The 18,232-nt window shown below is 42.1% G+C and overlaps 1 protein-coding gene across 3 annotated transcripts in view; it reads right to left on the bottom strand.

Annotated features, from left to right (window-relative positions):
- The window catches only part of SPTBN1 (spectrin beta, non-erythrocytic 1), a 724,701-nt gene that overhangs the window by 377,005 nt on the left and 329,464 nt on the right, over positions 1–18,232 (bottom strand). For all 3 annotated transcript variants that reach the window (XM_029593444.1, XM_029593446.1, XM_029593445.1), the window contains one exon: positions 10,788–10,939. In XM_029593444.1, the coding sequence (XP_029449304.1) occupies positions 10,788–10,939 (152 nt within the window). The remainder of the gene's footprint in view (positions 1–10,787; positions 10,940–18,232) is intronic.

The following is an 18,232-nucleotide window of genomic DNA, read 5'->3' as shown; positions in this document are numbered from 1 at the left end:
CCCTTTGGGAAGGGTGCAGCTAACTAGTAGGGCAGTAAAGACGCAGCAGAGCATTGCCCAAGGGAGAAAAAGCAGAAGACTAATTTAAAAGTAATAAGAGCAACCTTATACTTTTTTTTTTATACTTACTGTTTATTACATTTTTCAATGATATAACATACATTGAATAGAAAATGGTATTAACATAATGTTTTCATCACACAATACATTTAAAGTAAATATCATAATCATACCTTCCAATAGCCCACTACTATAAAGGGGAGATCCATCATCAGAAGACGACTTATTTTTATACAAGGCAAAAGAAAAAGAAACTATCATTCTTTATGAAAAGCGATAAACAGAAACGGTATATATCACAGAGCATCCATCTACTTTATGAGGTTATTATTTAATCTTTAGACTAAACCTTTATCTCAACCGTATCCACAATTCTATCATTCACACATTTTTTCAACTGAGAGGGATGAAAAAATGTATAAGTGAGTTCTCTATATTTAATACAGCATTTACAAGGAAATTTAATGAAGAATTGTGCTCCCAATTTAATCACACTAGGTTTTAACTCTAGAAATTCTTTTCTTCTGAGCTGCGTTTCCCTAGTTAGGTCAGGGAAAATCTGGACATTCAAACAAGAAAGGGTTCCCATGGACTTCGAAAAAACACTCTAAGGATCCAGTCCCTATCTGAATCCAGCAGAAATGTTATTACTAATATTGCAGGTGTACATTCTTCCTCTGTAGATGTTTCAAGAATATCTGTTAAATTTAAATTTGTAGGGGACAACTGCTGCCTTTCATTATTTCAGTTGAAAGCTTTTTCCTGGTAGGCAGATAATATCTTTGAGAGTGGTGGTAATGTCGCCTGTGGAATCTTCAAATGCTCTATGGCATATTTTGTCCATATTTCAGACTGTGTAATTGTCAATTTCCTTGGAAAATTAATCTGAGGTTTTTGCTTCTTTGTTGCTTTTCTAGATTTTCTATTTTCCTCAGCAGATATGTATTATCTTTTATCATTTCTTGATAGTTTTTCAATTGCCCCATATCTGTTTTCAGTATATTCCCTTCTTTTTCTGCTTCCATCTGCTTTTCTTTAACTTTCTTGAGCTGCTTATTCATTTGGCTCATATTAGTATTAACAGCAGTTATCTGTGCTGTTACATTTTTATTTACAGTCTCAATAGCCATCCATATTCTTTCTAATGTGAAAATTTCTGGTCTTACCAGTGGCATCAAGATAGGTTCCTTTTCCTCCTCCTCGGTTTGCCAAGCCAGAATCTCCTCTAGAGATTGAGTTTCACCTCGGCAGATTTCTCCTCCTTCTGCCCCGGCTACTCCTGGAGACTCCAGTCTAAATGGGGTTTCTTCCAATTGTCATGGAGACTCCTCCCCGGCATCATCCGGGGACTTCCCCGGCAAGACCAAGGTAGTTGTCCGTCTTAGTGCCGGGTTTCCAGGGGCCGTTCTTTCTGGAGATAAAGATGTTATTGAATCTATGAGGCTGTCTGATATTATAGCGTCTCCACGACTTGCCTCTAGCGATTCTTCACTCAGCTCTCTGCTCCGTCTGAGGACATGGGCGTCCGTTGGCCCTCTTTGCTGACCCGGAGTCTAGGCTTCCAAAATCAGCCTCTCATGGGCCCTCCACTTTCATCCCGAATGGGGCATTATTAGAAATATTTCAGCAAGGTAAGGAGAGAGACGAGACGCGTCCTGCCTCTAGCGCAACATTTTGGATCTACAACCTTGTACTTTATACGCTCAGCGATGGATAGCTAGTGTAGATCAATGGAGACTAGGAGTGATATGATCTCGTCTGCTTGTGCCAGCGATGAGTCGAGCGGAGGTATTAAGCAGCAGCTACAGGGGTTTTAAAGTGACTGCTGGTAAACCCAAAAGGATAGAGCTACAATATTCCACGATGGGGAGAACAGAGGCCTGTACTACTGTCCAAAGATCAGAATTATCAAGCACATGTTTGAGACCACAAAGTACACACAGTTTGAAGAAGCCAGACTTTATTCTACTTTTAACATGGGGTCGAAAAGAGAGCATTGGATCAATTAAGACACCTAATTTGTGGATGAAAGAATCAAGCACAAAAGAGGTATTATCGATCAAAATTGAAGTGTGTAGCGTGTTTTGGAGAGGTCAAGAGACAACTTATAAAATAACCATCTCAATAGTTGACATGCACAGGGTAACCAAATCCACTATCTCAGACCAAGAAGAATGGATCCGAACAAAAAACTGAATATTGTCTGTGTATATTTTATAACCCTTGCACAACCCTGCTAACACTTTACACAATGGTGAAATAAACACATTGAAAAGTGTAGCTAAAAGTGCTGATCCTTGTGGCAGGCCAGTTGTAATTTCGGCCCAATGGGAAAAATTGTCGAACTCAACTCATTGGTGACGGTCTGAATGAAAGGATGAGAACCACTGCAAAACAGCACTGGAAATGCTGCTTTCACGTAAACGATGAAAAAGGATAGCAGGATCAACTGTGTCAAAAGCCGCAGTGATGTCTAAAGAGATGAGGATATAACTATTCCCCCGAGTCTAAACCTCTTCTAAAGGGATCCAGAAGTGACAAAATTAACAATTCGGCACTCAGATTTTCTAAAGCTGTACTGATGAGGGTCTAAAATTGGCTTGGTCTCAGTCAGGCCTATCCTGTAAAGTGCGGCCGTGTTTACCCTGCTCCTAAGCCGCTTCTAACTCACGTTCCGGCTGCGTTAGCCCTTCCTGCGATCCCGAATCCCCTTTAACCTAGTTCTACCGCGTCCTAAATTCCCCGGGTAACCCTTCCGCCCGCGGCATGCATATTGCATGCAAACGAGCGAATTAGCTCGATATTGCATGCAAACGAGCCAATTAGCTATTCCCCTAGCATCCCGTAACCCGCGCTGTGACTAACGCTACCTTTCCCTGCCGTTTTCTCGCGCGTTTAACCTGCAAACTTACCGCCTACCCTGACCCAGGCGGTAGAGGCAGGGGTAAGGGTAGGTGGCAAGCTTTCCCCCAGACCCCGCTCACCTGCCCCCGCCGCGATCATGGGTGCCGGTCTCCGTGGCAGCCCCAGTCCTCTCCCCTGCTCCCGAAGCCAAAAAAAAAAAAAGTGAAAAAAACGTTGCAGCCCCCCTCCGATGTCCGGACTGGGGCTGCCACGGAGACTGCAACGGCAAAGCGACTTTTCAGTGTCCCCCCTCCTCCCGGAGCAGGGCGGCTTCCGCCCTGCTCCGGGAGGAGGGGGGACACTGACAGCCGCGAAGCTTTCCCCCAGCCCGGACACCTGCAAAAAATTTAAAAACTTACTTTTTACAGCGGCGAAACTGAGCGGCAAAGCCCGAACCCGACCCGGCGAAGCCCGAACCCGACCCGGCCCCCCAACCCCAAACCCGGACCCGACAAGCGACGAAACTGAGCGGCGAAACTAAAAAAAAAAAGAAAAGCAATTTTTTTTTTTTTTCAAAATTGACAATTTTGGTTTTTTTCCAAAAGCGACTTACTTTTGGGATCTGTCAAGATCCCAAAAGTAAGTCGCTTTTGGACGCAAGCAAAACTTACTTTTTACAGCAGGAACACGACCTGGCTCCGTAGCTCCTCCCGAAGACACGGGAAAGCGTACAATTGGCCGCTGAAGACGTGACGTCACGATGTCACGTCTTGAGCGGCCAATTGCACGCTTTCCCCGTGCAGGCGGCCATCTTTGTCTTCGGGAGGAGCTACGGAGCCAGGTCGTGTTCCTGCAGATGGCTGTAAAAAGTAAGTTTTGCTTGCGTCCAAAAGTGACTTACTTTTGGGATCTTGACAGATCCCAAAAGTAAGTCGCTTTTGGAAAAAAACCAAAATTGTCAATTTTGAAAAAAAAAAAAAATTGCTTTTCTTTTTTTTTTTTTTAGTTTCGCCGCTCAGTTTCGTCGCTTGTCGGGTTCGGGCTTCGCCGCTCAGTTTCGCCGCTGTCATCTCTTCTCCCCTCTCCCGGAGCAGGGCGCGAAAAGCAGCCTTGCTCCGGGAGGAGGGAGAACAGACTGACAGCGGTCCGGTTGGGGGTCCGGGTCGGGTTCGGGTTGGGGGAAAGCTTCGCGAATTGCTGTCAGTGTCTCTTCTCCCCTCCTCCCGGAGCAAGGCTGCTTTTCGCGCCCTGCTTCGGGAGGAGGGGAGGGGGACTGGCAGTCCCGACTTCCTGGTATCTGTCATTTCAAATGACATTTGAAATGACAGATACCAGCGTGGCGTGAAGCCTTAGGCCCGCGCACCCAGGATCCTGTATAGGCGCTCTATCCAGTATCCTGGGTTGCGCGGGCCTAAGGCTTTTCGGACGCGGCTTACATTTGCATATAATTAGGCTTCAGGATCGAGCGGTAGGTGAGCTGCACTGTGCGGGCGGTAACCGCGGGTGCCGTAGGCACTAACGCAGCTCTTCCTACCGCTCGGTACTGGATAGGCCTGAGTGTGATCTGACAATTAAAGGACAACACTAATTTCAATCAATTTACCAAAAAAGGGAAGAGAAGAGATTGGCCTATAATAAGGATCAGACTGATCTAGATCATGTTTCTCTAGAAGAGGTTTAACAGAAGCTTTAAGGCAGATGAGAATTATACCCTGAGAAAAAGAGATTGACTAGCACTTGGAAAGATGGAAGTAAAGCTTCTTTGATCACTTTCAACACAAAGCTGTTGCAGCGGTTCAAAGAGCAACGTGCAGGGCTCATTTTAGCAATGACCTGGCCAAGCTCCAACAAAAAGAAGGGATAGAATTCACTCCAGGTGGCTTCTGACTGAACAATAGAAGAGGAAAGTCAGTCTAGTACAGTAGAAAAAGAAGCTGAGAGTGTGGAAACTTTGCTTGTGAAATGATTCAAGCAATCTTTACTATGAAGTCTACTTGAAATGGCGGAGTTACCAAATGATCCAGGTAAGGAGTTAGTGAGGGATTTAGCAATTTTGAAGAGTTCTTTGGGGTTATAGCAGAAATCGTGAATCTGTTTAGAATAACAGGTGTGTTTTGAATCCTGAATAGCAGAGCAATACATATTTAGCAGAGAGCGATAGTCTGTTAAAGATCCGATGGAGTGATATTTACGCCATCGTCATTCACTATGCCGTAATTGTGTTTTGATAAGTCTAATATCTGTTGTCAGCCAGGGAGAAAGATTTCTCTTTGATTTCCTCTTAGGTTTTAAAGGGGCGATAGAGGTCAAAGTAGTTTGTAATGATTATGGACGAACTACAGACTGACTCATCATTATTGATGGGATAAAAAGAACTCAAATTTGTACTAGCGATCTCACTAAGTTCTGGCATATCAATATATCCTCTAGTCATAAGGGGTCCATTAGAATTAAAAAGGACAGGCATGGTACTTTGAAATTAATTAGGAAATAGTCGGACCAAGGCACAGGAGTGATTACTACTGAATCAACACGTGTTCAACAGAGAACTTTTATCAAAAACTAGGTCTAGAATAATGCCATGCTTGTGTGTAGGTGAGGAAATAAGCTGATCCCACCCCAGGAAGGAAAGAATAATGATAGATAGTTCCTTGGGTGACACAGCCTCTCCAGAAATTTGCAAATTGAAGACTCCTAGAATTATCATATTATCCAAGCTAGCCTTGGATGAGACCAGATATTCAAAAAATGGGGAAAGGTCATGGGAGAGTAATGCAGGACGACAATATACCAGACATAACCTCAAGACATCAGAAAAGAGGACCAAACATTCATAGGGAGAGTCGCCACCTACGTCTTCTTGGGATCTTAAAGTTGTCCTTATAAAATGATTAAAAGTCCACCTCCCCACCCTTTTTTTTCGGCTGGGAAATGGCTGTGTAACCAGAAGGAGAAATTTGATTGAGCAAAATGGCATCAGAAGATAGAAGCTGGGATTCAGTGATAAAAAAAAATCAGGCGAGTATTTGCAAATCAAATCTGCAACTTTGTTCATTTTCTTTTTAATTGCTTGGGCATTAATCAAGTAAATATTAAAATGATGTAAGAGGGAGAGGGTTAGGGGCTCTAAGCAATGTATTAATGGGTATTAAACAAGTCTTGCTTCACGTTTTTGAAGGAGTTAATAAACATGTGGATAAAGGTGAACCAGTAGATATAGTATACTTGGATTATTAGAAGGCGTTTGACAAAGTTCCTCATGAGAGGCTTCTAGGAAAAGTAAAAAGTCATGGGATAGGTGGCGATGTCCTTTCGTGGATTGCAAACTGGCTAAAAGACAGGAAACAGAGAGTAGGATTAAATGGGCAATTTTCTCAGTGGAAGGGAGTGGACAGTGGAGTGCCTCAGGGATCTGTATTGGGACCCTTACTTTTCAATATATTTATAAATGATCTGGAAAGAAATACGACGAGTGAGATAATCAAATTTGCAGATGACACAAAATTGTTCAGAGTAGTTAAATCACAAGCAGATTGTGATAAATTGCAGGAAGACCTTGTGAGACTGGAAAATTGGGCATCCAAATGGCAGATGAAATTTAATGTGGTTAAGTGCAAGGCGAGAGAACTCATGAATATAAACATATGGTATTTGTATAATTTACATTTTTTATTCATAAGATAACATATTAAAACAATCCTAACTAGACAAAAAATTACTATCTAGCGCAAACATACACACCTCACCCCACCATTCAGTCTCTCACTTTAAAACCACCCACCATGAATTGCACAAATCCCATGTGATACCAATAAAACCCAGTTTACCCCAAAATATATAATAAGTATAATACACTCTAATTGTTTAACATTTGAAAAGGATAAACATTTGGTAAATGCTTTCACATTGTCACAGCAAGTCCAACAAAGCTTATCAATTATTCTCCAAAATCATCACAAGGTTTCCACCCGATGACTTGTATTATCCAAAACTTTCCAAGACAACGTCAGCATCATCCACTGGATCCATCCGAAAAGGGCACCTTGTTTCACCCGTACTCCCCGGGCTTCATCAGGGAAAATATATCGCCAACGAACTTCTACATTGCCCTCTTTTCACTGTCTTAAAAATAATTCAAAAACATTATAAACAATCCAACAGCCACTAATATAAATATCTATAACCCATCAAACCACAAATTCTACCTTTTATATTGCTTACCTGAAGCAGAGTTTTGTTACATTGTATTACATTTTGTTTCTTTGGTTGCAGTGTGAGCAACCTGCGATAAGGAGATAAAACAATTGAACATGAAGTAGTTTCTTCCAGCGAGTTGAAAGATTATTGCATACAGAGCTGGGTTTTAAAGACAGGAGGTGCAAATTTTAAGACAATGCAGAGAAAGCAATATAAAAGGTAGAATTTGTGATTTGATGGGTTATAGATATTTATATTAGTGGCTGTTGGATTGTTTATAATGTTTTTGAATTATTTTTAAGACAGTGAAAAGAGGGCAATGTAGAAGTTCGTTGGCGATATATTTTCCCTGATGAAGCCCGGGGAGTACGGGTGAAACAAGGTGCCCTTTTCGGATGGATCCAGTGGATGATGCTGACGTTGTCTTGGAAAGTTTTGGATAATACAAGTCATTGGGCGGAAACCTTGTGATGATTTTGGAGAATAATTGATAAGCTTTGTTGGACTTGCTGTGACAATGTGAAAGCATTTACCAAATGTTTATCCTTTTCAAATGTTAAACAATTAGAGTGTATTATACTTATTATATATTTTGGGGTAAACTGGGTTTTATTGGTATCACATGGGATTTGTGCAATTCATGGTGGGTGGTTTTAAAGTGAGAGACTGAATGGTGGGGTGAGGTGTGTATGTTTGCGCTAGATAGTAATTTTTTGTCTAGTTAGGATTGTTTTAATATGTTATCTTATGAATAAAAAATGTAAATTATACAAATACCATATGTTTATATTCATGAGTTCTCTTATGTTGATGTAATTATATACATAGAGAGAACCTAGTATAGACTTTACCCTCAGTGTGCATTACCTTAAGTGCAAGGTGATGCATATAGGGAAAAATAACCCATGCTATAATTACACAATGTTGTGTTCCATATTAGGTGCTACAACCCAAGAAAGAGATCTAGGTGTCATAGTGGATAACACATTGAAATCGTCGGTACAGTGTGCTGCGGCAGTCAAAAAAGCAAACAGAATGTTGGGAATTATTAGAAAAGGAATGGTGAATAAAACAGAAAATGTCATAATGCCTCTGTATCACTCCATGGTGAGACCGCACCTTGAATACTGTGTACAATTCTTGTCGCCGCATCTCAAAAAAGATATAATTGCAATGGAGAAGGTACAGAGAAGGGCTACCAAAATGATAAGGGGAATGGAACAACTCCCCTATGAGGAAAGACTAAAGAGGTTAGGACTTTTCAGCTTGGAGAAGAGACGACTGAGGGGGGATATGATAGAGGTGTTTAAAATCATGAGAGGTCTAGAATGGGTAGATGTGAATCGGTTATTTACTCTTTCGGATAGTAGAAAGACTAGGGGGCACTCCATGAAGTTAGCATGGGGCACATTTAAAACTAATCGGAGAAAGTTCTTTTTTACTCAACGCACAATTAAACTCTGGAATTTGTTGCCAGAGGAGGTGTTTAGTGCAGTTAGTATAGCTGTGTTTAAAAAAGGATTGGATAAGTTCTTGGAGGAAAAGTCCATTACCTGCTATTAAGTTCACTTAGAGAATAGCCACTGCCATTAGCAATGGTTACATGGAATAGACTTAGTTTTTGGGTACTTGCCAGGTTCTTATGGCCTGGATTGGCCACTGTTGGAAACAGGATGCTGGGCTTGATGGACCCTTGGTCTGACCCAGTATGGCATTTTCTTATGTTCTTAAACAAGAAGGCAGCCGAAGACCCCAGTGGTGTTTCACACTAATCAAGTCACCATATCTGCCCTAATGAACAACTACTGGACTAGGAAAACACGAAGAGTTAGAATGACAGGCAAAGGAAGGCAATACAATGGAGGCATCCAGTTCATCATCACTTGGCACACACAAAGGAGCTCTATTGTTGTGCTCTGTCATACACGCACACCTCCAGCACCTCCGGCTCTTGTCATCCACACGGGGGGAGGAGGGGCATCAGCATGGGTTGGGGCTATCGCCCGATGTTGATTCAGCTGTCGGGGTACTCGCCAGGCAATGAAGGCAGGATCCCTCTGTGGTGAAGTCAGGTATAAAATGGCTCAGCTGTTCCAGAAAGAATTGGTAGACATAGCCCCCTTTTTTCCACACCATGAGTTCACCTGGGCCTTCGATGCAGGGGTCGGTGCCGGAGCAGTTTTGAGGTAGCCCCTGAACGCAGACTGTACTCCTGCGAGCTCTGTCATGTCCATTTTGGTAGGGGATTGGAAACAACCCAAGATACCTAACTTCTTGGGATTGATGATGACCCTCTAATTGCGTGGGAATTGCTTTGACCGCATAGCAAAGTCTTCGCCTCAGCTCCATCCAGATTCCTCCACCTTTTTTGTTTTTTCCAAATTGCCAAGTGGGGATTCAAACCCACAGCCATTGATATGGCTAAGGCTGAGTTCTGTGTCAGGCAAGAGATTGTTCCTGGCCTTATGGGACTCCTTCCCCCTCCCCGCTGCCTGACCGCGTGTTGCCCTCCCCCAGAACACTTGACCAATTGAGCTGCCTGCTGCTGGCTCCGTGCTACCACACTGTTAAGGCAGTAATCCGAGGAACCATGCAATGATTATGTCTATTGGCTGGAGTTCTGGATGCAGACACGATCCAAAGCTGGCAAGTAACAGAGGCGGGATATGCCTCGGTTGCGGCCCTTTAAAATGGGCCACAATGTCATCAGCCTGTGACTGCTCTTCCCCCTCCCCTGGCAGTGTCATCGGCACATCAGGGAAGGGCCGAGGAAGAAGGGGGGAGAGAGTTGTGCCATGGCTTCCATCACCCCGACAGATTGCTGGAGTCCTGCAAGAGGCCCACATATGGATGCTTGCATTTCAGGAATCAAGTCTACAAATTTCTGAAGTCTCATGTTGGTATTCCTTTGGCATAAGACTGCACACCCTGTTATACACTAGAACAATTAGATAGAAAGGTGGCTATACACCATTAGTACATTAAGGGAATGACTTTCACATAGTCATATAATGGACAGGTACTGGGGTAATTTTATTCCTGCCTACTCTTATTGAATTCTCAAACAGAAATTATAGAGATAATTTCTCTTTGGAAATTCACTAAAAGTACACAAGTAGAAAAGTACCCATGTATTTTGCCTCTTGTGTATTTGGGGGTAGAATAGGAGGGGGAAAAGATGCGCATATATTGGAATATTCGATACATGAAAGTAGTTTTCTCCTCTACCAACTTATGGGAATAATTATATTTACCGTGGCTAAATATAGCTGTCTAGTTAAACTTGGCATGGGGCAATTTACAAGTAAGGGATGTAGCCCCCTAACTCTGTGGTAAGTTGGCTAGATCCCTTTTGAAAATGGTCCTCTACATGCCATTTTCATGATGTACAATAGCTTCCACACAAAATTCACCCAAGAGAGGATCAGGCAGTTCTCCAATGATATACAGCAAGCTTAGTGCATTCTGTAGCAACAAAGGATAAAATGGCACAAGTTGACAGGGACTGTTATATGCTAGAATGTATATGTAGAGAAAACACCCTGCGGAGCAATATATATACATTACTCCTCATGCTGATAAAATTATCTTTAATCAATTGTACAGTATGGTTTATGCCATCACACAGTTTGTTTAATTAAAACCCAACAATGTGAGCATGGTGTGACATATGGTGAAATACTTACAAGCCTCTCTCCTGATAGCACTTCCAGCAGTTTAATGAGCATCCGCCCATCACGAAGATCTGTATACAGGTCTGTAATTCGGCAGGACACACGGGACAGGTGGGAATTAACCCATTTCGTGAAGGTCTTCTTCTGAACAGCCTCACGTTCATCTGGTAAAATAGAATGGCACTGTTACTTTAAATAACCCAGGCACCCAATGTATAACACAAAAGTGCACTCAGTTCCAACAAGCATTGAACCAGATGTATATTTACAGACTGCATGTAGCAGTCAAGTCACTAGGAAACCTCTAATTATCCAAAGTATGAATACATTATTAATCTTAGCAATGCAACTACAGGACGATTCATCCATTTTATCTGACCTTTTCCCATTCTAGTCATTTGCAATTAAAAACATAAATAAAACCCAAGTGATTTTACAAAAGTTAAAATGAACTATAAAAACTTATTTTTGCAGTCAAAAACATTTATATAAATCTGAACCTATATCTGTCATTAACATGCCATATGTTTTCTTAAGTGTTTGTTTGTAGAGAAAAGTTGGAAAACCTATGGAAGTAATTTTCAAAGGTTTCAAGTGCATAAATGGACTTTTGAAAATTGCTACAATATATGCTATTTTTACACAAGTACATCCTTTTGAAAATTACCTCCTATGCTTTCACTTTACATGTTATGATTACTTTAGAACAAGGTACAAGGGAGAGGGACATTACATACACGACTTTTAATTGTCAACTGAACTCTTCACCTGAATTGTCTTACATACAATGAGTGTGCACCCAGGCTTCTTCTCTGGAATGTCAAAAGATCAATTATAGGTATATAGCAGAGATCAGGATTGATTAAGCCCATGGCAGTGATGGTATTTAGTATTAAAATTCTAGAATTTTTACAGTGGAAAACTGGTATATCAACCATTTTGTTTTGTTTGATTTTGTGTATCTTATTGTTGTTCCTTGCCATGAACACTGGATACGTTCAGGATATAAAATTTTTAAATAAATAAAATGTACTCAGTCTCCTATATAACACAGTCTCTTTCCCGTATTTATTTTTCTTCTGATTAAGGTCTAGGATCCCAGTGTCCTTTTCTGAGCTCTCCCTATATTGGGGTCTAAGGATGGATTGCATATCAATGTATAAATTTCTTTGTACTTTTCCATTATTTTATAAATTTCAAATTTAGTGTATATCCTGCCTGTTTCAAATAAGTTATATAACTGAATATTTAAACTCAAAGCTACAGTTCAAAATAAAATAGGGCTTGCCTGGTGGTTCAATGGCAGAAATATGTGGAAGACCTGGGTTTTACTCCCATGTTGGATCTTCTGCTCCCAGGCAGCCAGGGCTGAGGATGATGCTGATGAGGCAGCATTCACAGCCCCTGATGAGAGAGAAAGTCATAGTCTTCGTGCAATGGGAGACACCAAATGGCAGAAGTTAGGTACCCTGATTGCAGGGTCCCGAAAGGAGCTTGATATGTATGACCCTGGCTGAGAATGTTTTTTACTGTAATGGTTGGGGGCTAGATAAGCTAGGGAAAAGCCAAGTAGCTGTGAATGAAGGCTCATATATGTTGCCACCTATCAGAAGCTGGTTCTGAAGGAACTGGATTCCCAAATGCAAAACAACCCCAAAAGATTTAAAAGTGATTTAAAAAGGTAATATAATTATCTTAGCAGGTGATTGTTAACCAAAACTGAATCATCAATGAACATCTATTTCTGAAATTCATCCCAATACCTTTCTGTAGCTACAATGAATAGTCTTGGGGGAATTCTGCGCTACTGTGGAGCACAGAATTCCCCCCTGCGCAGAATTGCCAAATTCTGCGCAGAAAATGGCAGAGGAGACTCTGGCATGCCGCGAACGGAGCAAGCGAAGATGAAGGCCCCGGTGAGAGTGAATAGGGAGAGGGGTGTAAGAAAGGGGAGGGTGTGAGAGCATGGGAGGTGAGGGGGATCCTTGAGTGTGGGTGCCAGAGAGGGAGCCAATATGAGGAGATTGTGAAGGAGTATGTATGTGCGTGAGAGATTGGGAGCTCATGTGTATGAAAAAGGGATCGTGTATATGAAAAGGGGATCGTGTTTATGTGAGCATGCTAGCCTGAGTGAAGGGATTGTGTATTGGGAGGCAGAGCCTGTCTGAAGGGGTGCAGGGGAGACAGACATAGGTAGCCTTTGTGAGGATGTATGCGTGAGAGAGAGGGAGCTGGTGTGGATGTGTATACAAGAGAGAGAGGGACCCTATATGAGGGGATGTGTGCGCGTGAGAGAGCTTGTATGAGGGTGTGTGTATGTGTACTAGAGAGAGGGAGCATGTGTGTGAGACAGAGAGGGACAGAGGGAGCCTGTGTGAGGGGCAATACTGAGAACGGGGTCAAACTCTGGGACTGGCGATAGTGGAAGGGGTTAAGCTGAGAGGTGGAGGGGAGAGATACTGGCAGGTGGAGGAGTTGGGGCCTAAGAAGGCAAAGTGACCAGGGAAGTAGGGAGAGCGAGTGGAAGGGACACTTACAGTGAATTTCTAGGGAAATTCCACTCAAAATATTTTAAATTCTGCATCTCTAAATAACTTTTTTTTTGTATTAATTTAAAATGGAATTACTTAAAGACTGTCATGTAAATTGTGTTATTTTGACCAACAAAGTTTGCAGAAATTTAAGTTTTTGTGCACAGAATTCCCCCAGGAGTAAATTAAGCAGCAGTAGAAGCCAAAATAAAAGACTGCCATATCCATGAGAACACCAATTTCGATTTGGGTGGTTTATGGCTATTGTTTTATATTCAAGGAGGAGGTCCAATATACCAGCTTGCCATAAAGCAATATCTTGACTTTCCCTTTCCAACTATTGACAAAATCAGTGCTTGGCTATAAGACATCCTTTGCCAAAAAGATTTTATGATGTTTACCTATATACATGTTTTCTGTCCAGTGACCCAGGATACAAAACATCAAGTTCCAGGGAACCTTTTTATTAGTTAAAACAATGTTAAATGTTTTAGCAAAGAGAAAATGGGCTATAGGATCACACATTCAAAGTCATAAATAAAATTAAAAAAAGTGTGTGGTAGCACCTTCAGTAGACCTCCAGTGTAAAGAGATCACGAGAAATCACTTATACTAGAAATTTATTGAGTGCTTCAGATGTTGAAAACTTCAAAGTATAAATCTAAACAACAAGCAGTACATCGCTTAACAGTCCTGTGTTTTGCCCAAAGGCTGTGTAGGGAGGGACTAAATAGGCAAAATCTCAAAACTGCAAAATAAAGATATATCAGTTCCTTATAAGGACAAACACAAAGCATGGGATACAAAAAACAGAAATAATGAACTTGTACATAGGTACATACCTAAAGAAGTACATTGGTAAAACATATCAAGACAAGCAAAGCTTGTGGCATGGATTACAAACTGGTTGACTGACAGAGTGTGTAATGATAAATAGAACCTACTCTGAAGAGAACAGTGTTAAGTGGAATGCCACAGGGCTCAATACTGGGACCGGTTCTGTTCAGTATCTTTGTGAGCGACACTGCAGAAGGGACAGAAGGTAAAGTTTGTCTATTTGCAGATGAAACTAAGATCTGCAACAGAATGGACTCATCTGAAGGAGCAGAGAGAATAAAAAGTGATTTAAGGAAACTTGAAGAGTGGTCAAAGATTTGGCAGCTGGGATTCAATGTCAAGAAGTGCAGTTACGCATCTGGGATGCAGTTATCCAAAAAAGCTGTATGTGATAGGGATTGACAGACTGATATGCACAGTCAAGAAAAGGCTCTTGTGGTAATGGTGTCTGGCGATCTGAAGATGGCAAAGCAATGTGATAAGGCAATAGTTAAAGCCAGAAGAATGCCAGGCTGCATAGAGAGAGGAATAGCCAGTAAGAAAAAGGAGGAGATAATGCCCTTGTACAGGTCCTAGGTAAGGCCTCACCTGGAGTACTGTGTTCAGTTCTGGAGCCCGTATCTCAAAAAGGATAGAGACAAGATGGAGGCGGTCCAGAGAAGGGTGACCAAAATGGTGTGGGGTCAGTATCTGAAGGCTTATGAGGAGAGGCTGAAGGATCTAAAATGTATACCCTGGAAGAGAGGAGGATGCAGGGGAGATATGATACAGGCTTTCAGTTACTTGAAAGGTTTTAATAATGCACAAACTTCAAACCTAAGGAAACAGTAGAACTAGGGGTCATGACTCAGAACCAATGTTGGAGAATATTTCTCATGGAGAGGGTGATGGATGCTTGAAATGATCTTCCGGAGAAGGAGGTGAAGATGAAATTAGTCAAAGAATTCACAAAGGCATGTAGATCCCTAAAGGCTAGAGGATGGAATTGAAGAAAAGGGAGCATGGGGGTAACTTGCTGGTGTGGCGGTTACTACCCTTAACCAACATGCCTTGATGCTTTTGATTCAACTGCAACGCTGCTCTCAGCTTCAATGGCAGAGGGAAAAAGAGAATTTGATTTAGACAACAACCGAGGGCCCCAACTTTTATGGTCTAAGGAACTGAAACATGGCAGTACTCTGCATGGAGCAGTAGTTACTACCCTTAACAGAAGGCATGGCATTACTACCCTTAACCAATAAGCCTTGATGCTTTTGATGCAACATCACTCTCCGCCGGCGGGGGGTGGTGGGGAGGAAGAGAAATTGGATTGAGTCGACAACCAATATGGGGCCTGACTTTTATGTTTTGGGGTACGGATATATAGACATAAGGCAAAAAGCATAGGACTGCTTCTACGGCCAAGTCCATAAGCAAAGCATGTCAAGTAGCACTCTCAATTTTCAAGGCTACTCATCACCCAGTAAAAAATATTGCTAGCAGTATTTTTTTTTTTTTATTTATTTATTTTTAATGATTTATCATATGGCTAGGTGATAACTTCTTGGAGTGGCAGTTGCTACCCTTAAGAGTAACCTAAACAGCATGACAGATACAAACATAAGCAGCTTGCTGGGCAGACTGGATGGACCATTTGGCCCTTTTCTGCTGTCATTACTATGTTACTGTGGGGCCAATTCAATACAGTATGCTCAGTCGAGCATACTGTTTAATCTGCAGTTGGATACAGGTTGTATACGCGTGTCCACAGTCCCTTATGCTAAAAGGGGATTAGCGCCTCCACAACACATGTCCAATGCACCGCGAAACTAACAGCGCTATTCACATGCAAATGCATGTTGATGAGGCTATTAGTTCATTGTCCCAAATGCAAAAAAAAAAAGTGCGTGCAATATGCACATTTTCACTCTCAGAAATTAACGTCTGCCCAGAGCAGGCATTAAATTTCTGAGCGCCCCCAGAAAGTTGTACAGAAATGCAGAAAATACTGGGTTTCTGTACATCCTTCAATTTAATATCATGGCAATATTAAGTTAGAGGAATAAAAGATTTTTAAAAAAAATTATTTTAAAGGTGCCGGCAGTCAGGTTCGGAAAACGGATGCTCAGTTAACCAGCATTCGTTTTCCGAACCCATGGCTGTATGCAGATTAGGAAAACGGACGCCGATAAATTCAGTATCCGTTTTCTTAAGCGGCGGACAGCTGCAGCCAATCAACTTCTCCCAGGTGTCCGCTGTCAAGGAGGCGCTAGGGGTATGTAATCGACCCTAGCACCTCCTTGACAGTGCGACCCCTAATTTTAATACTGCATTGCGCCCCAAGGAGAGGTGCCTGGGGGTGTGACAGGAAAGCGGGCGCTGAAAACTCAGCACCCGCTTTCAGTGCTTTTGTTTGTTTTGCATCGCCCCTATATGTTAAATTTAGAGGAGATTCTAATTGGCCTTCCATGTCTAAGTCAGAATACCACCTTCTTTGTAACAACTAATTTCTCAAAGATCGCATCACACAAGCCATATTATATAATACTGAATAAAGACAATCTACGAGTAATCTTTTTAATGTTGATGTACTTCCTGACTTTCCCTGGTAACAGTTCTTTTCTCCAATCAGTACGCTTTCCATAGCAGTCCTAAAATAATTGACATTTTACAGCATCAACCCATTATCAAAACTTACCAATCTTACCATTCCATAATCAAGATACATAGCGTGATTTGACATATCCCAACCCACACCTGACACAGCAGCCTCCCTTCTAAAAAGAGCTGATGCTGCCTCCAGTACTCTGCACCCAAAAGTTGCATTTCCTGATATTTATTAAACCAATAATGTTGGGTGAAAGTATATGCAGACTTCCAGGTACCTGTCTTTAAGGTCTCTACTCTCCCCATCTAAGAGACAAATATAACCCTGGCAGAATGGGCCTTCACAAATGCTGGTTCATATTTAACTTACCTTGCATAGGTCAAACACATATGTTTAATTATCTAGCAATGGCTTGAGATGAGGTTTAGCCTCTCATTTGATCCACAGAGCACAAACAACAGAGCAGGATTTCAGACAACTCTTGGTATCAATTCCCTTTCAAATGGAGAAATTACTTACCTGATAATTTCATTTTTCTTAGTGCAGACAGATGGACTCAGGACAATGGGTTATATGCTCCCCTGCCAGCAGATGGAGACGGAATCAGGTTTCAAAGCTGTCACCCTAGATACACCCCTGCAGTGACCTCAGCCCTTCAGTATGCTCTTCAAAAGCCATTGTAGACATACTATTGAACAAACTTGATTAAAACGTGATTAAAAACTTAAGGACGGATAACTAACTGTACTCAACCAAACGCTGAATCCCAGCTGATGCCCTGATCTAGGAATTGGGCGACAGCTTATCTGTAACCTCTTGGAATAGATATTCATTTCATGGACGATTCCTTGGCACCGTTCTTGGGCAGCCGTGGGCGGGATGCTGAATCTGTCTCCACCAAGAAAAATGAAATTATCAGGTAAGTAATTTCTCCATTTCCTAGCATGTAGCCAGATGGACTCAGGACCAATGGGATGTACAAAAGCTACTCCCGATCGGGGTGGGAGACTGCCTGCAATCCGGTTAGCACCACCCTTGCGAAGGCTGCATTCTCTTGGGCCTTAATGTCCAGGTGGATAGAACCTGGAGAAGCTGTACAAGGACCACCATGTCGCCACTCGACAAATGTCAACGGGGGACAGCAACTTAGCTTTCGCCCAGGATACTGCCTGAGCCCTAGTGGAATGAGCTTTAACCTGGAAGGGTAATGGCTTTCCTGCCTCTACATATGCTCCAATAACTACCTTCTTGATCCAGTGAGCTATGGCAGCTCGCGAAGCTGGTTCGCCCTGTCTCCTTCCACCATGAAGAACAAACAAGTGGTCTGGTCTTGTGCGGTTCTGAAAGTTCCAGATACCGCATCCAGAACCTACTGACATTTAAATGGCGGAGGAGGCAGTATTCTTCCATGTCTTTATGCCTACCTATGGATGGCAATGAAATGAACTGATTCACATGAAACTCCGAGACTACCTTGGGCAAGAAAAGAAGTATGGAATGGT

Source organism: Rhinatrema bivittatum, chromosome 3 (genome assembly GCF_901001135.1).
Source record: "Rhinatrema bivittatum chromosome 3, aRhiBiv1.1, whole genome shotgun sequence".
In the NCBI taxonomy this organism is placed as follows: domain Eukaryota; kingdom Metazoa; phylum Chordata; class Amphibia; order Gymnophiona; family Rhinatrematidae; genus Rhinatrema; species Rhinatrema bivittatum.
Note: the sequence above shows the minus strand (reverse complement) of the source record. Positions and strands in the feature narration are given on the sequence as shown.